General features: G+C 40.6%; 1 protein-coding gene across 11 annotated transcripts in view; it reads right to left on the reverse strand.

Annotated features, from left to right (window-relative positions):
• The window catches only part of SMOC1 (SPARC related modular calcium binding 1), a 798,909-nt gene that overhangs the window by 123,998 nt on the left and 652,840 nt on the right, over positions 1-22,071 (reverse strand). For all 11 annotated transcript variants that reach the window (XM_086937178.1, XM_086937176.1, XM_086937174.1 and 8 more), the window contains one exon: positions 16,606-16,659. In XM_086937178.1, the coding sequence (XP_086793304.1) occupies positions 16,606-16,659 (54 nt within the window). The remainder of the gene's footprint in view (positions 1-16,605; positions 16,660-22,071) is intronic.

Raw genomic sequence — 22,071 nt, forward strand, 5'->3', positions numbered from 1 at the left:
AATTGCCAAGACAGTCCATGACCCACACACAACAGCCCATTAACTGAAGATTGCATGTTCCTTCCTTTAGTTTCTGAACTCTAAAAGTGGCCTAAGTGGTGTGTAACATTTTATAAAACACATAAATAAATGAGCAAATAGTGCAAACATGAGACTATGGCGTCTGGAACAACAGTGTTGATCTTATGTAAAGAGAAGAGTGTTGCAACTCAAGGACGATTTAGAGTAAATAAACCCTGACCTTGGCTGTAGCACATACCTAACATTACTTAATGAAGCTATGGAGAAAACAAGCCCCTAGATTGTGTATCACAGGCTGAGGCCATAGACGCGTCATATTGATGACTCCTATCTTGTACAAGTCATACAGACTTCGATCCCATATTCATTATCTTCTACATGTTGGGCTTCAGGATGCTGTGGTTAATGTACATAGTGTGGCGGAAGGGGGTGGGGGAATCACAACATGCTTGATGTAAGGTCCATTTTAAACACATCACTCTATAGTTACTTCAATCTGCTTGATATCATATTTTTGGTGGGGTTATAAAAGTCTGGATGTTCAACTAATGGATATTGCCCTAGGTGTAATTTATCGTTAGCTTTTGGAAACTCTTTCTTACAGCAGAAAACGTACTACCTCAGACAAAGTGGTAGTGGAAATCTGACTAATTAGGAGTTTTCTACAACTAGGGAAAAGATGAGGTGGCATGGTGTGCAAAATAAAGATGGACTGCGATGAAGGCCCAGTGATTAACAGGGGCTGAGATTAATTGAAGCATTCCATCCATCGCTCTTTTGTATACTTTAGAGATAGAACACATGTTCAGCCAAAATGACCTATTGTGTGAACCGATATACAGACAACGGTCAAACCTGATGACAGATCTTGTGGGCTTGGCCAATGCTGCTGCAGAAATTTCCACCCAAGTGTTCACCAAATGGAAATCTACCCTTAATAAAGAGGCACACTATTGATACCCAGATTTTCCTTCACACAGACATACGGTGGGGGATCTCCTATGTGATCAGCTTCTCATTCTGACTTCAAGGTAGAGCTTTTTGGGGAATATTCAGCTAAGTTCACTGATCTCCGTGTTCAAGATACCTCAGAATCACCGTCAGCCTTGGACAGGCCTACTTCCGCTAACTGGAGATAAGGCTGGTGGAAACGACGGCTAGAATAGTGCATTTCCGGATAAACATCATCAACCTAAATCAGTTGTCTCAACTGAGTGGCAGCTGTCTTTTCATTGAATTTACTAATTAAACATTTTTTTAAATAGGGCCCCAAGTTTCTATACATGGTATTTATTTTTTACCCAAATGACTTGATTATGTACAAGGCACATAAGAATGTAACACGCAAATGATTATGGGTATTTCCCAAGGAAAATATGCTGAAACACAATGTTACGTCATCTAGTATTTATGCTGTGCAGCTTCCAATAGCGTGACAACCTTTTCCATCCAGTATACGTGGTTAGAGAGGTGTAGTAATGAAGGGTGTCCTGTATGAAAAGTACTGGATGTAGTTAGTGAGGCTTTGTGATTTGCTCTATTGTATTACATCTGGGCAAAGTTGGATGCAGCAGGCTTATCGATGCAGCTCCAAACAGATACTCAAAACTCGTTGATCCGCGAATGCCAAATCCTGGAAGCAACAGAATTCCAGGGCTTTCAGACCTTTGCTGCTTATTCTACCTGCTAACTTACTGCACTGCTATCATTCTAAAAAAAACTTGTATCGCTCATTTAACGGAGGCCAGCCACATTAACTTGCTGCACATTTTGCAAGAGTTATACTCTCCACAATTCCAGTTCAATCTTGGAATATGTTTCTAATGTCCTTAATTGTTTTATTATGGTGTACCGGTGTCTGTCAGTTTCAGATGTTAATTTATTATAAACGATAAAACCGCCCATTGTTTCTCAATTGGGTAATATTCAACCATAATCCAAAAACCCATATCACAACCGAATTGAGTTAAACCCATTTGGTAACTGGGCCCTTAAAATGTCCACCAATTCCAAACAATTTTCAAATAACAGTGCCAGTCTACAAGTTTGTGTTCTTATATACACACAAAGACCTTTCTGATTCAAGTAGCACATCGACACTGAATATTTAACAATACAGAATGAAGAGCCACAGTCGGAGATCCATCAATGTCCGCACCTAACAATTGCCTCAAGTTATACAAAGGTGCACATTAGTAAAGAGGCTATGCAACAAAAAACTATGCAAGTCTCAAATCCGCAGAAAAGGAGAACCAATTTACAAAATTATCCAATCTATCAGAATATTGGTCATCTTGGAAACACGCTTTAAAATTGTTTCTTAAAGTACAATTAGATGACCTTTGAAATCATGTTTTATTACGAACTATTGCATTTCACAGATATTGCCTATGAAGTCTCAATTTTCAAACAGGAGGGATAGTCCTTAAGTGGAAAAACGGTTTCATTTGTCAAAACGTGTGCTATAGTATCTATCTCCAGCTTTAATAGTCACTCATATGTCAATAAGCGCATGCAGGCGTCGATTTAGGCTTTTTTGTGTGTAAAAGTGCACCATGTTACAAAAACAAAAATCCGAGTCAAGAAATGAAAAAATTCCATTTATTAGTTTGTGTCGTTCATCTTTTTAATAATTTCCACTTGGAAAATATTCACTTCCATGGTCATGACGCTATTTACTCACTACAGTTTATGCATGGACGATTGAAGACTCTTTCTAAAACGTGGAATAACCTCCGAAATTGTATGCAATTATTGTTTTGACTTTCCAGAACGGTAACGATGCTCTGTGACACTTTGTAACCTAGAACCTACACCCTATTCTGCAAAATGTACTACATGCGGGGTGTGCCGACAAGTTTGCATTTTTAGTAAATGCCATGCTGAACAGACAATGTTTCTCATCAGTGACAGAAAAGCAAATTAACCAGACATTATTTCATCGGCCCCGGAACACACGAAAAAATAAATCAACCAGATTTTCGGACTGATAAATATACTTGTTCTGAAGTGGATCAACCCATGAAGTGAAACAGGGCAGGTCGAGCAACATTTCGGGTGCAAGGCGCAGGCAGGCTTGCGTTGGTCAGTTGTAAATGTAAAACGCCTGCCAGCCACACCATATTTGTGGGGGAGGGTATGTGCATCTAGTGGTTGGAGTGGGGGAAGGGGGCATCCTGTGACATGTCAGTAAGCAGGCAGCAATGCTGGCCGCTGCAAGCAATCGAGAGAATGTAAATATTTCTGCCAGAGTCCACAGGTCAGGTCACGGGGAGGTGTGAAACGGGAACCTAAAACACGTTTTTCTTGCTGTTGCAAATGAAGATTCACCAGTCACATAAGAATGGTCACGCACACACCAGTGTCAGTAAATTACAAGACAAACAGTAGCACTCATCGGGGCCCCCTACAAAAGAAACCTCTACAAATAACTTCTCACAATCCATGCAAGAACTGCCTGCATTCTGATGTGAGGCGCGAATGCACGGACTGCCTCCACCGTCATCCAGCTGTTGCTTCGTTCTGCAACTTTGCCAAGGCGGGATGAATGTATGTACAAAATATGTCAGAGCCAGGACTTCGCACATGACCCACAACAGAGGGCAAATCCACTTTTCAAGTAACTTTCCCGTGAATGACTGCCTCCTATTCGGGGAGTAACCAAAGCAGTGCCCTGCGGCCCGCGACCCCCCCCCCCCCCCCCCCGCCCCGCACCGCACCCCGCCTCCCCGCACAGTGCCATGTTCCTATGCAGCTAGAGGGGGTGGGGGCACAGAATTGTAATGACCACTAGCTTTGGGTTACGAAGTACCAGGCTATCTGCCAGAATCTGCTTCAGCGCCTAGTAAGGGGCAGCAGGCGTTATATAAGTATAATTAGAACACCATTCTAAAGAAGCCTTCGTGCGCAGCCCGTGTTTACCTCAGAGCGGGGCTGTCATGTGTCCCCCGGCGGGGCTCCCATTGGGTCAGCAGGCGGCTCTCCTCAGCTAGCTAAAGACTGGCCGACGCAGCGCGTCCTTGTTTGTCTCCGCTCCGTGCACCCACCAGCTGACAGGTACCGGAAGTGATGCCTTGCCAAATGACGGCGGCGAGTTGTCGCTGTTGCACACACCTCCCGGGTCCCAGACTGCCTTTGGCTAGCCCCGTACTCCTAACAAAAGTTTGGTCCCACTGCCAACCCAACACCCGAAACGCCCAGAACTGGCACCGTTGGAGCTTCTGACTGAGCATGCATCTCGGCACCTGTGCTCCACATCCGGGGCTGGGGAAGAGAGAGGGGGTCGGGGAATAGGAGCGCGAGGGCTGCTCGCACATGCGCTGCTCGCGCATGCGCTATTCCTGGATCTGCGGGCTCGTGCACAGTGGCGGCGATGCAAACTTTAGGAGGCTCCTGTGATCAAGACGGAGTATGCTGATGAAGACACGAGACCAGCGCAAAGTCACCACAATTGCTGGTAAGTGAGGTATATGTACATTTAAAGACTTACATGTTGAATGTTGTGTTGTTTACGTGTCCACTAAAAGCCTGGTGTAAGTGCAGTGTCGACGCGAAAGTGAAACTGCATGCTTTTGCCTCGGGACTGGACGTGCGCGTCAACAGACCCTGGTCGGCTCGTGCACCTCTCTGACTCCGTTGAGATGCAAGTGGGCGACAACAGGTCGAGAGAACTCGACCTAAAAAGGAAGATAAACTCCCACAGCAAAACAAACAGTTAAAAAGAAGAAAGTGGCAAGTATTTCCACTAAACCTGCCACAAATGCTCAGAAGTCTTCTTAGGAACAAGACATGGTTGAGAACTCTTCTCGGCAGTGCAGCAGAGGTCACAATAGTTTACCAGAGTTTCTGGTGGCCTGACTGTCTGATGAATATTTGCAAGTTGAAACTCCTGATAGCAACTTAGCCCTCTAGATAGAATTTATGATTTGGACATTCACGTTGAGAGCAACATATCGCATACTATTAAAGTAAAATTCTGGCAGAATTTGACTAATGAATACGATATTCTCTCGGCTGAAATTGATTGGTCTCCAGAGTTTGTTAGAAATGTTACACAAGGGGCGGATGTAATCATTCTTTTCTTTTCTGTTCTTGTTTCAGAGGAGGTGAAAGCAGCATATGGTGCAGAATGGGCTATTACGCAGACTCCAGCTTTATATCGCAATCAAGTGGGTTAGGATAGAGACTCACCTTATCATGTTATACCTATAAGGTCCAGCCCGCAGGTTCAAGCACAGTATCCTATTAAACATGAAGCTAAACATGCAGTTAGGGAGATTCTATCACAATTAGAATACCAAGGTGTGATTAAGCCGTGAGTCACCCCTAAGAATAAGCCCCTTTTCCAGTGCTTAAACCAGATCATTCTTCTTGTGTAGACTTAGACTATCAACATGTAAACAGTTGTACACTAACTTTTGCTGTACAGAATTCCAACAGCATGGGCTTAATAAATAATATATTTCGTTAAAAAAATGTTGGTCATTCCACATGTTTGTTTCTGTCAAAATATAGCACATGAAAGTCCGAATTGGATCAGTTTCTGTGTTTGGAAAACAGTCCCAGGTATGTTGACAGGGCATTAAAACAGTCCAGAGCTGTTTGCTTCCCGAGTGATGTAAACTTTACAAGAAATTTACTCCTAAGCATTGTCCTGCCTTGATGACATTTACATCACAGATGATGATTTAAACCTACATTTGGCTACAGTACATCCTATTATTCTTGGATTAGCTGACCATAGGTATAAATTAGATTTTCCGAAATCTAAAATAGCCTTTCTCAGTGTCCTTGTTTTAGGATATGAGTCAAGGGTCAAAGAAAGCTTTATTCGGCTGCTGTATGAAACAGTCATAAAAGCACAGGATATGAGTCATTGAATGAAGGCAAAAGCCTACCACATTATGCACAGTGGCTTATACCATTGTACTATTTAATTTGTTCAGATTTTTCTAATTAACTTTAGACTACTGAACATACTGATATTGACTAGAATTTACAGGCAAACATTCTTGAGTCTAAACTCTTACATATCTGTGTTAACTTTTAATAATTAGTGATCCGCATAACTGCTGGTTATAGTGGTTACATATAATGAAGGAGAAACGGTACTGATTGCTTTTAAATCACATTTATATCCAAGGCTGAAATGCGTTTTGCATCAACAACAAAAAAATATTGACTGCATTTCAAACGGCTGTGTTGATGGAATATCCATTGGCACAAGCGAGACATATAATTGTGATGTCTCCTGTTCTGGAACTAGAGGCTTTCCTAACGCAAAAGCCTTACAACCAAGATGGATACAGTGGGCCACTTCCTTAATAGCTACTTATGTAGATTACTTTTTTGACCCTACATTGAGAACACAGGAATATCTCCAGTAGGAACAGGAATATCCCATGTATACTGATGGTTCATCCTTGCCAGCGGTGGGTACAAAGTACAAGTACTCCACTGCATGTGCTGCAGTTAAGGGTGTCTTGAAGGATGGAGTTTTTCAGGCACAATAAATATATAAAGAACCTTTCAGCATCTGCACTTCTCAGCTGTCTGAATTAAAAGCTTTGTTTTTTGGCTTTGCAGAATGTCGATTCAGAATTCCCCACACTTATAGTGTGTGATTATCATTACTGCATCTGGGCCTTTAATGATAATTTACCTTATTGGCGCTTGTATGGATTCAGAGATTCTAAAGGAAATACTGTAAAGCATAAGCTTTTTTGGGGAAAAGTGGCAGCTCTAAAAAAATGCATTGCAAGTGGTTCATGGGATACACACATTGAGCTATCAATATGTTAGAATACATATTGCAGGGAATTCATTGGCTGATGAATCTGCCAACGCAGCTTTTCAGACTGCATTTGTGGCTGAGATTACTCGTTCACATACAAGGGAAGATGATGACGTTTGGCTGTGGTCACTGCTTCAGGAAGGGGTGAGACCTTGCCTAAAGGCTATTCATCAAAAAACTCCTATTTATTGAGTCCACAAAATGCTCCCTTTGCCCACATTCCTGGGGTGGATGATCGTGTGATACCCAACCAGGACCGCAGGTTAGAGTTAATAATAGCAGCTCTTGAGGGTTTGGCGTCTGCCCAGGCTGGTGTGGCGGCTACAGTTTCTTTATTACAGAAACAATACTGGTAGTAGGGTCTTTATCAGCAGAACATACAATTTGTACTTTGCTGTGACATTTGTCAACAAAAGTCCCACAGTTGCATACAACCACAGACACCACTTTTGGTTTCAAATAAGCCATAACAATATGTATTTTAGATCACTGCAGACCACTTCAATAGATAGTGCCTTTAAATATATATTTTTGACAGCTGACTCTTGTTCTTGATTTCTATGGTGTGGTCACAGAGGTAGACTCATGCCCAAACAGTTATTAAAGATTTGCAAACCTTTACCGGTACATATGCAGTGGCAGCATTCTACTTGGATCAGGGCCTGGGTTTTGCGTCTATGGCATACTGGGACACTATGGGCACCCTGGGTGTTGCTGTGCATTTTTCCACCCTCTATCATCCTGAGGGAAATTTGATAGTGGATTGGAAGAACCGCGACTTAAATCAGTTCTTAACAACTAGAGTATTAGATTCAGCTCGTAGTTGGATACATCGCCTTTTTGGTGTACAGAGAGCTTTACATTATCTGTCTAGACATATGTTGCATGGTCATACTGCATATGAGGTATTATTTGGAGTTCCAATGTTAGTACCAGATCTTAATAACTCTGGCGCAGTGGCAGAAGATGCACCCTTTGACATCAATGAAGGTTTTACTGTCTTACAGGAATTACACAACTTCCGAAAAGAACATCGAACTTAAGTTCTAAACAATCTGCCATTGATGGGGCGAAGATGCAACCAACTGTTTCTGGCTGGATTCCTTAAGTTGGGGATCTAGTCTGAGAGAAGATTGCAGATAAAGAGGAGTTCGGCCCAACCTATCGTGCACCGGTGCCTGTCCTTGCCATCCAAGGTACTCAAACTGTGATTTAGCCACTGCTTGTTGGATGGAAACAAAAACTACAGGTTTCAATTGATTTGATCAAATTACACCATGTGGCCAGTACTCCAAAGTAGGCCACAAGGCTTTCTAGGTAGTTTCTTGTCATCTCCCCCTTACCCTGCCAGATATCCCGCTACACACTGTAAGTAGTTCTAATCTTGCTGTTCCCAACTGAGGTCTTCAAATGCTGAACGTTCGATCCTTCAGATTGATTATGGAAACACAGGGTATGTTTCTGATATGAGTTTGCGGTTTTCTGCTGCTGCTCCTTGAATTGAAGTTGGGTATAATCAACTGCATGTGACGGCTCCTACCTTCTCTCATTTGCATGATGGGGTCCCTGTTTTTACTCAAACTGCCTCTGGTTATTTTGTGCTTATTGATGATTTTTCTTCAACCTCTTCACATACCTCCTTTGTGTGGTGTGTGGACAATTATTTTTGCCTAAAACAGACTTGCCTGATTCATTCTTGCTGTATCTTTTTGTCATTATATTTTCTCTTCCTTTGAATTGGATTTGTTACACTCTTTTTTTCTACTGTTGAATGGCACTATCACCCTGATCATGATTCTCTAGAAATGGTAGCTGGCGAACTTACTTCCCATTCTTCTTCATATAAGGTCCGAAGAGACTTGGCGCTTGTGTATATTACTGTGTTCCATGTTTATGATGGTATTGTATAGGATAAAGTTCCCTATGATATTTGTGGTCCCACAGAGACATTGCACATTCCATATGTGTTTAAATTTGCTATGGATGATGCTATTACCACAAGTTTCATTTCAGATGAATGGGATGTCATGAGTATTAATAATATGATATTTGAATTGCAATCATACACTTTGAAAATGAGGATTTGAAAATGAGGATTTGCATCTGAATTCTGCAAATTATGGAGAAATGTTTTGTTACCAGTATTATGCCCATCATTTTTTGCACAGAGCTAGTACTCAGTACTCCATGTGCTGTTTTAATTATACAACGTCGGAACACTGTTTGACAGCACCTGTAGGTAGCTCAAATAAATATTTGAAAAAAATCCATTACTTTTCCAGTCATGATCCTACAGACTAGGTTTAATATTTTTGTAGGCAAACAAACTTGATTTATTCTGATTCATTTATTTCACAACTCTCCCTATGGGGTTATGAGTATCAGAAAGATAATATTGAGAACATAGCTATTTGGGGAACATGTCACTTGCAGTTTTGTGGCACCAATGCTTTATTTAGGGCTTGTCTGATTTGTCTGTAAATGTTCTTTTTAAACAAATTGGTACAACAGACAACATGTCTTGGTTTGGGTAGTGTTAAACATTTAAATACGCCAAGCATTCCCTCTATTGCAACATTTGATAACTGGCAATAGTTTGTTCACGGAAGAACAGCTTAATGAAATGGTGCAGAATGGAACTTACAAATTTTCGGTTTCCAGGTCAGATGGGTGGTTATTATAGCCGGTTGATACCCAGGATGGAATGCTCATTTTTGAAAATCTTCCACTGGGTTTAGGTGTAGCAGGTCAGATCCCTGGTGTGTTCTGTCAAAACACTCTAGCGTCATCACTACATATAATGTTGGGAAATTGTGCCAACTCTATATTATCAGACACTCACCCCCAGTCACTATTAGATCTGGGTTTAAGACATCATCGTTCTTTAGCTCACTTCGCAACCCCAGTTCAGACCCAGCCATATGCAAGTCAATCTTTACCCTGTTCCTCATGGGAACAGTCCGACCCAAACTGCCAACCCAGGTCTTCCCTGGACCAGAAACAAGCATCCTAGGACCAGTTTTGGGGTAACACTCATCATCAGCCAGGCTAGCTTGAATCCAGTGTCAAAGTGAGCAAGAGACCTACGTCTGGGCATACCGTGCCAACTTAGGGCGAACAAAGCGAACACAAGGAGATGATGGATGGAGCACTGAAATGTGTCAAGCACTCAACCCCAGTCACTGTTAGATCTGCTTTGAATCCATTATCTTTTTCTAGCTCACTTTGCCACAACGATTTCGACCCAGCCATATGGAGTCAATCTTGACCATGTTCCTTGTGGGAATAGTCCAGCCCAAACTGCCAAGCCAGGTCTTTCTTTGACCGAAAACAAACATGCTGGGATAGGTTCCGGGTAACCCCCCTCATCAGCCAGGCTAGCTTGAATCCAGTGGCAAAGTGAGCATGGGACCCATGTCTCGGCATACCTTGCCAACTTAGTGTGAACAAAACAAACACAAGTAGATGACCACATTGTCAACTCATATTTATTCATTAAATAATATTGTTTTGTCTAAATTTGATATCATTTAAAATGGCATGTCTATGCTTCAACATGGCCGGATTCACTTGAGATTGATTTTCCAATTGAGTTGCAATTTACAGGTTTTAAAATCAGAAGGAATGTCGTGGAATTATTAGAATGCTACTGAGTTGTTTCGACCTTATTATTTGTCTCATATGCAAAGAATCATGGCTAAAAAATAATCCACCTACACTATGCTTAATATCGGGCATTTTGAAAAGTGACCTTTTTAGTTGCTGAAACGCCATCTGTGATTTGGCTCATTCATTGTTTAATTTCTCTTCCGATTTCCACGTTTGATTTCGGGAAACAACCATTACGCATGAATTGCAACGCAAGCTTTTAACCCGCATACCATTACAATGAAAATGGCTTGCACTAGGGGGTATAAGGTGTTGGATTTAACTCCAACACCATCCCTACTGCTGCACAGACTGGAGTTGGAATAGTAAATTATACTATTCCAAACTCCAGCGCACCCTCGACAGCAAGTCGGGGTAAAAAATTATGTTGCAATGGCATGCGGGGTAAAAGCATGCGTTGTAACATCATACAACTTTTGATTTCACATCATGTCTTCGCCACTTTCAAATAGGCAGATATGAAGGGATAGGTACACATTTTTTACACAAAGTCTGGTTCTACCCTCTTCAGTACAGATACATGCATGGGAACAAAGAAGCGTTTCTTAATTTAAGTGACTGTGGAACTTTCTTAGGTCACTCATTGGTCTGTAGAGAGATTACACTTCATAGTGTTTGTAATGCATATGTGGATAATTTATCATGTTATTTGAAAGATGTTCCCGTACAATTGATCAAAACTAAATTTGTGTTGGTTTTTAATAGAAGCTATTTAATTCTAAATGATCAAAATTGATGCAGGTTGAAACGAGGTGTCCTTTATTTGGTTACTGTTTCCAGGGTAGTAACTTGCTGAACGCATGCGTTATACTCTCCTACACATACCACTAGGGACGTGACATTGTGGCTCAAGGTCCCCCTAGATAAAATACCCTTTGATCACCTGAGCTGACTAAAAGCCTTATTGTTTCAACAAAATGTGACTCTTACATCTGCCCGAGAAACTTTCGAAATCCAAGTAGCACGCTCCTCGTCCGAGGTGCAGTCCCTTTCACAAACTCAATTGTCTCAGTATTTCAGTGAGCTTGTGCACTACATTGGGAATGCATCTAACACTAGTGGAGTGGCACATTTCAAAAAGATTTTTCAGATTGTACTTGGAGTTATTCTGTCCTCTTTACAATCCTTATTCTCAAGCATTTTTGGAGGCATTCCGATTATTTTATTGCTCCTTGTTGCTACCTTGGTTCTGTCTTTGTTGCTCCGCAGTGGATGTCCCACCATAAGGCCAAATGGAAATTAAACTGTCATACATCCTTCTGTGTCATGAAAACATGATACAGTGTTTCAAGGAGTTAATCTTACAGGAACAGAACGAAAACTGGTCTCTATCATTCCGGCCTGTATGGTTTCAGAGAAGGCCTGTGTTTTGTTGTCTATCGTGCTTATTCAAGTGTGAGCTCGACTTTTGACTTGCTACACAATTTTTGCAGTCTCCAGATATAAATCGGCTTGTGCGTCCTTTGCAGTCACGTCAGCTATGTTGTCAAATGATGCTGCTTTCTTTGCTACAAGATGCCTACTATGAGTCGACTTTGCCAATGCCAGATTCTCCTTCCACTTCAGGTTTCCTGAAATCTGGACACTCTTGATGCTGCACTCCTGCCAGTGTTGTCATCTGCTGAATGGGCTTGTGATGACTATCTTTGTTACTTAGATCTTGTGCTTCTGACCTCTTTCGATGTGATGTCTGCAGATGCGGGTTCCCTCCTGAGCCTTAACGACACTCAGAACATGGATGTAGTGGACTCTTCGGAGATTCCTTCCTTCACTCCAGATGCCTCCTAGACTCCTAAATTGGCCTGTATTATCATTGTTCTATATAGTAAACGTTCTTTTATTGCCATTTTTATGAGCTCCGAGTCTGCTGATGCTTTCAAAGTGTTAATATGAAATGCTAGGCTTCTCACATACACTTAATGGTATTGCTATTTTTCTGTATAGCTGTTATGTGGATTAATATTTTATCTCCATTTTAGTTTTCCTTTTTGAGTCAGCTATCTTTTTTAGATGGGGGTTTGAATATGTTTTTCACTAACACAAGAAAAAGACATGCACATATTTATTTTTGGGTAGACTTTATGTAGTCTGCATTGTTAGTTTAAGGAACACACATACTAGAATGTGATGTCTTTGCTTTAATATGTGCTCAAGGAAGACAACTCTTTTCACTAGACTAAAAGCTGTAAGATAAGGCTGATGTTTTATTTTTAAACAGCATTTGATTTGAATTTGATAAGACACACTTCACTCTGGAGTTATAAAGGAAGCTGCTGTGAGCTGTGACTGAGATGCAGTTCTCAGGCCCCGGCGTTCACCCTAGGAAGGAAGATAGCTGCACAACTGGAGATGTATGCAGACTTGCACACTCAGACGGAGTGCATTTGCTAAATGCACTGAAGCCGGCTTCCTGAGACATTATACCAAAGTATGGGGATAGATTATTCCAACAGGGTCTGGCAGAAGGCGCTCCCACCATGCTCTCACTAGAGTTGGGATATTAGTGATAGATAGGAGTAACATTAGGGACAATTATTGTGGTTAAATTGTTTGTGGTTTTCACCATTTTACTAATGCTTATAACAATGGTGTATTTCATCTGTCTAATATTCTCAGTACATGTTTTTTAACAAGGATTAGATCTTTTCAATAAACATTTGAAAAAGGTATTATTGTTTCTTCTTTTTCTGAAACATTAGGCATGCAAAAGTGACAAACAAAAGGGTCAGATCTGTTTCAACAAATTCCTTGGGAATGAAAGTGGTCATGTTCGAGGTTGCCGACAGCATGTATAACTCAGGAGGGTTAGGAATTTAGAGGCAGTACTGAAAGCTAGCTGAACAAAAATGTACTGATGTTATAACAAGACTCAGTCTCTGTATTATGAAGTTATGCTGATCTAATACACAGTTCTCCTAGATCCATAGGAACTGTATAACACCAGAAGACATACGTGAGCTACGCAGTGAGATTTGAAGTCCCTGTGGGCCCATCAACAGGGGATCTGTCCAGTCATGTCCAAATCTTAGAGGAGACTGTAAAAGACCTGCAGTCATGGCTGCTGGAATTCAATTGGTTCAGTGGCAGACCCCTCCCCTTACTCTACCAGACTTGAGAGTGGTGACTAATTCATCGCTCCTGGATTGGGGGCTGGGGCATCTAGGAGAGTGGAGATCAGAGGACTTTGGTCATCGCTGAGGCTTGGCTCCACAGTAATCTGCTGATGCTGCAAGCAATTTGCTTGGTGTTGAAAGCCTCCAGGTCCACTGTCAGAGGGAGGCTGCTGCGGGTGCTCATGGACAACGTCTTCTCCAGATGGTAATGCAACAAGCAGGGCTTGGTGGGGCACTGTGTTAAGATTTGCAACGTCCCTGGAAGAGGGTGGACTGCCACTGGATTTTCCTAGTGGCACACCACCTTGAAGGATCTTTAAATGCCCAGGCAGATGAACTCTGACACCTACAGTATCACAAATGACAGTTACATCCAGAGGTGGTGCAGGGAGTCTTCCAATAATGGCTTGATCTTTTTGCCACTGCAGAGAATACACAATATCAGCATTGTTGCTCGCTGTAGTGTACAAGACGGCTCTTTATCTGAGATGCTTCTCATGTGGAGTTGAACTCGGGACTCCTGTCTGCCTTTTTACCACTACCTCTCTCCTGCCCCAACTTGGTATGTTATGCAGATTTGTAAAACCCGGGAGCAGGTGTGAGCCTACTCAAACCTAGGACCTAGTGGGACTAATCAAAATACCATTGTCTTCAGCTTCTGGTAAAATTAAAGAAGTGAGGAGGAGGCTTTTATGTGTTGTGGCAGGTCTTTCTACACTTCAGAAGCAATGTAGGAGAAGGCTTGACCCATATGGTTTTCCATATGTGTGGGATGTGTGCAAGTAGGACTCCGTATCAGCAGAGGTGTCTGGAATGTTTGTGAAAGCAGATGCGATCATTGATGCATAATGGGCCACTGTTATGTGGTGGTTGAAAAGTTGGGGTGAGGAATTTGAATTGCGCTCATTTGTGTATGGGGAGCAAGTGGATCTCTTCAGATGTGGTGTGATGTGAGCAGCATATAAGGGAAAAAGTACACTCTGCCATACATTATAAGGATATTGCAAGTCACTGAACGTTTCCATTACCACATAAAGGAACATGGCTGAAGGCTAAGTTCCTTTATAAGGTTATGGAACTCAAAGATCAATTGAAATACCTTTATCATGTACGCCAAGGGGTGCTTCATCCCATTTAATACATGGTTAAACCATCTTCTTTACCACAGACCAATTGTAACCTTGGTGCGTACCTCTTTCATATGAAACAGCGAGCAAGTTTGCAAACATGAAGAATAAAAATAAAACTTCTAGTGCAAAATTAAACACATCAAAGACCTGTTGGATATTTGTCCAGTTACAATTACAAGTCAGTTTCCCCCCAAAAAAGCTGCACTAGCTTCGTGTATAGAAACATGCAGAAAGAGTATAGCTTTTACGTATATAAGGAGTGCAAAAATAAATCTATTCTATCTGGTTATCATTGAAAGCTAATACAATATAGCAGAAGAAAGAAAAGCAATGTTTCGTTTTCATTTCTATAAACAGTTGCTTCAATTAGAACATCAGAACTCAACTGCAATAACTTATAATAGTTGACTTCTTCTGTCTTTTTTGTAAATCAGCGACTGGGTGTGTGACAAACTTGTAGATTATAACGACATTAGTTAATGCCATTCATACAGGGATTACAGAATCCCATGTTTTATAATATTATTGCGCAGTTATGGTGATATATAGTTTTGAAAATTTTAAATTTAAGAGGCAGTGTTTATATTGCTGAACACAATTCATTATTTCTCTATAGGTACTATATTTAAGAAGTACAAAAATGGCACATACAACCAGTGACACAGAAGAGTGCCCACAATGGACATTGAACCAGCGAAATAGAAGAAGGAGGCAATGGCACATCCAATCTAAACGAGGATGCAAACTTGGAAATAATTGTAATCATTTCAGTTGTTTTAAGCCAAAAAATAATGTTCTCTATAATTAACAGATGACATCTAATTTTAGGGCATTTGTATACTTAATTTTTACGTCATGCATATATTCAGCATTTTCCTATAATGTAAAATGTATCTTGTCCAGAGGGGAAAGCCTTATTTTCAATATAGATTCTGTTTATCAATTACTACCTGCCATGTGCTGAAAACAATGAACCACGTGCATTGAATGAATACACTCTCTGAAGCTGAAATGATACACTAAACAACCTACATACAGCATATGGTGAGTTGTTTATACTTCAGAAGTGCAACGTTTCATATTTTTTTAACAATCGAGAGAAACACTGGCAGACGGCTGCACTGTCAAGCCATAGCTATAAAAGAACACAATGGAGTTACAAATGAAATTTCAACCAACATTCTTAAAAATGATCAGATTAAGGTATTTGTGTTACTTCAGTGCTTCATAACATTTAAAAAGAAATGCTCTCAAATACTTTCAATGAAAGATAATCTGGACTGCGATTTCTGATGTCACCACATAGGCGAGAACATTTTTATTCTGTGATATTTACAATCAACTCAAAATATTACATAAATAGCCTTGATTGGATCAACAAAGTGATTATACATCTTGATATTTTGTTCAAGACCAAACCAGTACTTAAATGAAACATTTTTGTGTGTGTGCGTGCGTGTGTGTGTGTGTGTCTATTATTTCTCAGGGTGATGTACAGTTCCACCCATACCTTGGTTCAAAGTTTGTTAGTAGTCAGACTGGTTTCCAAGATCGACAATGACAAACTTTTTGAGAACCGCCTAAATGTTAACCATGTTTATGAAATGTTTTGCTTTCTGGTACACATTATTTATATAACTGTTGCTTTCAGTTACAGGGGGATTTACAGCAAACATGCAGACAGATTAGTTTTCGTTTCATGTGGCATATTACATGAGATTTCTCTGGGCAAATGTCTAAGTTTCTTTTCTTTTGGCTGCATTTTATTATCAGCATTCCTGATGTTTATGATTTCATAGCTCATCAAAAAGACCTATGCAATCCTATCGGCAACAAAACAATAGAAACAGACGAAGGTTTAAAAAACAGAAGTGCTTACTTAACGGATTAGGTCCATGTCTCTTTCCTTTTGATAATCTGCCAGGATTGCTACCTACCAGAAATAAAAGAAACATAAATAATTGAATTGCTTAAATAGTGGTATTATTTTATCATTACTTTTTGCTACTCCTCCCAAATAATTCTAACATTGTTTTCAAGACAAGTTAGGTGTTCATTAACCATTATTTTATTGTATTTGTTTTTTCTACATAGAATCGCTTTGTCTCTAAAAAGCAGTGGAGTCCACTTTACAGGGAAACAAACGGCAAGCAGTGCAGAATTAACACAGTTCAGAAAGCACGAATCCTGTAGTATACTGCAGTTGGAGGTAGTTGGATGACGTGGAGTACATTAAATTGGAGGAAGGATGGCAGCAATAGGATCAGAGTGTAGTAGTGTGCATCTGACCGCTTTCATGCAGATTTTAGGAAGTGCTAAAACTATTCCATGTTCTTTTTTCTAAATTACAAGATATAGAAAGGGAGATCACTCTATGCAGTAATGGTCTGATTTTTCTTGATATAGAGTTTGAAGGAGCAGGAATTAGTACATGTAGTAATTCATGCCTTAACATATGGAGTGAAGAAGTGGGGCGAACCCCTCAGATCTATCGCAGTCCGCAATGCTTGAACTGTTTTCTTTGTTCCTGTTGATTACGATTAATTGAGACTTAATTGACTACAGCAGAGCTTTCCAAACTCTGTGTTGGGACACAGTACTGTGTCGCCTGCCATGTGTGGGTGTTTCGCACGATAACTGTGTGCGTGCAGTGCGTGTGCCTGCCCTAGCGTGAGTTACCAGCACAAAACTCGCCACCTCTGCCAGAAGGCAGGCTCGAGGCTCAGCCAAGTAAACCCTAAGCCAATGTTACCTCTTTGGTTCGACAAGCCTTTAAAAAATGCTTTACACAGATGCAATTTCTTATGGATCTCGGGAGATACTGTGTCTGCGCTGCCCGTTGTTTACACACTGAGAACGCAGTGTTGGCACTCAGTTGGATGTATTATTTTGCAGCTGCGGGGAATGAGATTTTGATATCAATTTATGATCAATTTAATAACTTATCTCATTCATCTATTTTGGACCGCTAGTATCTGTCATTGAGTAAAAGACAACCCCCGCATAGGTTAGACAAACCCCATTAATTGACACCACTCGGAAGAACCACTTACAACTGATAAAGTTTGAAAGTTTTATATGAAAGTCAAATTTAAATGCGAATTACAATTCTCTCGGAATCAAAGTATACAAAAGAATACAAAATCAATTCCAGAATCAGTAAATTTAAAGCTTCGATGTGAAGTGGTTCCTTGGCGTCATCTACAGAAATAGAAAAATATCACGTTAAATCTGTCCCTACTCTATGCTATGTGACATCCCTACTTCGCAAGTTCCTAACCTAAAAAGGTGTCAGCAGTTTGACTCCCAAAGAAGTTCAAACTCTCTTAGCCTCTAAAGGTAACTTAAGTTTAAGAAGCAGTACCCTTGCTGCCTACCCATCCGCTCTCTAAGGGTCCTCGGCCTACTGCTCTCTTACGCTCTGATCTTTCTCAGCGCATCTGCTCAAGTCATCTACCCTTGCCCTTCTCTCTTGAGCAATTCCCTTTCTGTTCCTAATCTCCAATTGCTACGTCCTCCCCGGGGTGCTGTCCCTAAAATACACAATCCCAGTGTGGGTGGAACGCCCCTTGACGCCCACCACGGACTTTCCCCGATGATGTCAGCTTCTAGCTTCGTCCATTGCTTCATCTCTTTCGCCGTCCGCTAAGTTGACCTTCCTTCTTTAGATGTCATCTTCATCTTCTTATTGGCGACTTCAACTGACACTTTCAAATCAAGAGTCATATGAACTTAAACAAGACTTTAACTTACAACTGAAATTCTTTGACCCTTCTAGGTCCTGTGAATGGTCATTCAAAACAAGTCTCAAATTCCAAGCGCTTCTTATCACGTTCAGGCCATAAACCTCGTCCAGCGTTGTCACCTTAAATCTAACAAGTGCTAGACTTCTTGGCTCTCATGTTCACAGCAAGGCTATTCACGACTCCTGTGAGCCCACTAAATTACATACAGCGGACTACACTCCTGCGAACCCTTGGTCAGTCAGGTTAAAATCACAAATGACCTAAACCTTTCTAACATTCTTAAAAAAAGCCTTCTACACAGTGTAACCTTTAACACACATTTATATATTCGTATTTAACAAATCCTTTACATAGAATATAAGTGAATGCATCATCATAGAATACAAACTACATAGAGTATAACTTTAAATTCTCATTCGCTATATCGTGTTATACATGTTCTACGTATTTCTTCACGTTACATTTCTCCGTTTCTCCGTTCAAAGTTACACACGTACATGGATTCTACTTTGATAACTTTCTACATTTCGTAAGCATTTCTACACCATCTCTACATCAGCCCACTACGTATACGGGCCTTCTAAATCTAATACATGTTCTAAAGTGAATACAGTTACATTTCCTATATTACTTTGGATTATATCGGTTATTTATATGCTATAAGCGTCAACTTCACGTTACGATATACATTTCATTCCTACGTTATATGATGTGCTTGTAAATATGGCCTATACATAATTTCTATTCAAATTTGCGCTCTCTCAGTCCCCCCTTTGATGACTTCTAGGAGTCATCACTAAATGCAATTTGAATAACATCTCTAAACAGAACTAGTTACAATATTCCCTCTTTTCATCGTTTCGAGAGCTCTTAAGCTTTTGTATTGTTGATCTTGTAAAGCAGCTAATCTCCTCTCTTGCTCTCTCATTGTTCGTTGTAACCTATTCGACCTATACCATTTATACAATTTTACTAAACCTAACAATGTGATTATACAAATTAATACTATCAATACAGGCTTTATTATGTACCACACTATGCTTTTACCAAAGTTGGCGAACCAACTCCCAACCTTTCCTACTCCATGACCAACTTTTTCCCATACATTTATTTTTGATAAATCTTCGATCTCTTGATGAATCTGTGTAATATTCTGTATGACTTTCTCAAGTGGTTTTGAATTATCAGGAATATAAGTACAACATTCCTGAACCTTCAAAGCCTTACAAACTCCGCCTTCTTTTGCTAGCAGTACATCTAAAGCAAGTCGGTTCTGAAGAACCATTGCTCTAATCGACTGCATCTCGCCTTCTACCAACATTAATGATCTTGCAGTACTTGCAGATAATCTATCCACAACTGTAGCTAGTCTCCTGATCTTAACATCGTTAAGTATTAAACCTAACATAGGAAACATTGCTCCAAATACATCTCCTACTACTTCTGCATCTCCTACTTCCCTTTTCGCTCTCCTCGAAGCCTTTCCTTCTATTATCACTACATCCTTTGCATGATATATTTTGGGGAAGACAATTGCCAAGTAACATGAACCATACCAATTGTCAGGTAGTTTTACATAAGCATTTCTTCCGCATACAAAATATACATTCGGAATCGCTTGCATCCCTTTCATGAAATCTTTCGTATAATACTCTAATCTAAAAGCATGTTCACAATTCACTTCACCTACAAATACACTCTCATAATATGTCTTGCTTCGAGCTAAACATAACTTCCCTTTCTGCGTTCTATCCAACGCTATTGGACCATTGCTACCTTTCTTTTTATGTGCCTTCTCTTCTTCGGTCCAATCCGTTTTCCATTGTCCTGACATTTTTAGAATCTTCTGCCTTCTGTATCTATCATCTACTTGTCCTATGAACTTTTTCTCAACCTCTGACACTTTGCAAGTTAGGTTATTTCTGCGTGCATATGAAGTGTCTAGTGTATCCCATGGAAGAAAGAATTTGGCTAATCTATCCTCCTTTTTGTAATAGTCCCACTTATTCATTTGCTTATAATTCGGAACTTCAGGCAGTACCGAATCATAATTTGAAAAGTAGTACTCAAATCCTTCCCTACCATAAAATATACTAAGCAGTAAACTACATGTTATCCCATAAGTCAATGGGAGATGATGATATCTAATGCCTTCGTCTACAGAAGCCGGCAATTGCATACAAACATAGCAATCTTTGGCCTCCATGGCATCGATATACTCGTACAACAGTTTAGCATATGCGTTTGACCTAAAGTTTCCCTGTGACTCGTCCACATGTAACCTACGAGCTTCATCTGCCAGTAACGTCTTTTCACGTATAACATTGCTCTCTTCCTTCTTCCCCACAAGAGCAGGTTTCAAAGTCGTTACAGGCTTTACATCTGCTGTTTCTTTATCGCTTTCATGTCCTATTATGTATGATATTGTCACTACTGTAATTATGAGAAATATTACTATTGTTATAAGTGTACCTATTATACATCTAGCTTTTCTGTTTGGGTTGCCGTTCTCCATGTTATCAAAACAGCGTAGCTCTTCTTTTGCGAAAAAGTTTTTCTTTCCAGTCTTTGGTTTCTTTGTTTGCTTTTTCAGTCTGTAAAGTGCTCCTTATCAACAAAGTCTCTTTTTCGCAACAATGTCTTTTTCTCTTTTAAGCAACAGACAACCCTAACCCTTCTCCGTCCTCTAAATGTAATCCCTAATTTTGTTCTTCTTTCCACTCGGCGCTAGGTTATCTTCTTCTTTATAGCTTATATACAAAAGTCTTTATGCATCAACAATTATTCTCGCACCTGCAGCTTTCACAACAATTTCTAATAATTCAAAACGAATATCTTTTTCTTCTTCTTCCGGAATCTGCTGACCAAAGGTTGGAAATTGTAATCTATTTAGCACTAGATCTTGAATTTGACTCAAATATGGGGGTATGGGAAGTGTGAAAGTCAGTAACCCCTCAGTCTCGAGTCCAGGCGTCAACATCCATATCTCCACTGCCACAAATGGATCGTGATCGATTACTTTCACTTTCTTCACTCTCCCAGATTTCTGTCCCCAAGACATCTGCTAAATAAGTCCACTCTGGGGTGGCGTACCTTCTGCAGGGCACACGTACCCTTCTCGATCTCCTTGGACTTTCAGTTCCTGAGTCTGTAGTTTCCTCCTCCTGGTCTGATTCTTCTGCAATCGGAACAAGAGTTCTTCCTTGCTTTTCTTCTGAGCTTGGCCTTTTCCTTTTCTCCGGCAAACTGGCTTTGTCACTTCTTGTCCTTCTGCTCCTTGTTCTTGGACCTGTCTCTTGGTCACTCTCTACTTGTTCAGTGTCTGATTCAGTCTCCCAATTACTCTCTTCTCCTGAGGCGACTTCGGTCCCACTGGTATCCTGACCTTCGTTGACCTGTTCCGTCTCAGTCTCAGCCTCTTCGATCACCTCCACAGCTTGGCTTTCTCCCTCTATGGCTTCTCCGCTTTCCGCTGGATTCTCATCCGAGAGAGGAGCTGTTTCTTCTAGAGGTGTTGGCACTCTTCGGGTGTGTGAGGCATGTATCCAGTTTGGCAGACCTCCACACTTTACTGCAGTATTCGTCACAAGTATGACTTG

The sequence above is a fragment of the Lissotriton vulgaris genome, chromosome 9, assembly GCF_964263255.1.
Source record: "Lissotriton vulgaris chromosome 9, aLisVul1.2, whole genome shotgun sequence".
In the NCBI taxonomy this organism is placed as follows: Eukaryota; Metazoa; Chordata; class Amphibia; order Caudata; family Salamandridae; genus Lissotriton; species Lissotriton vulgaris.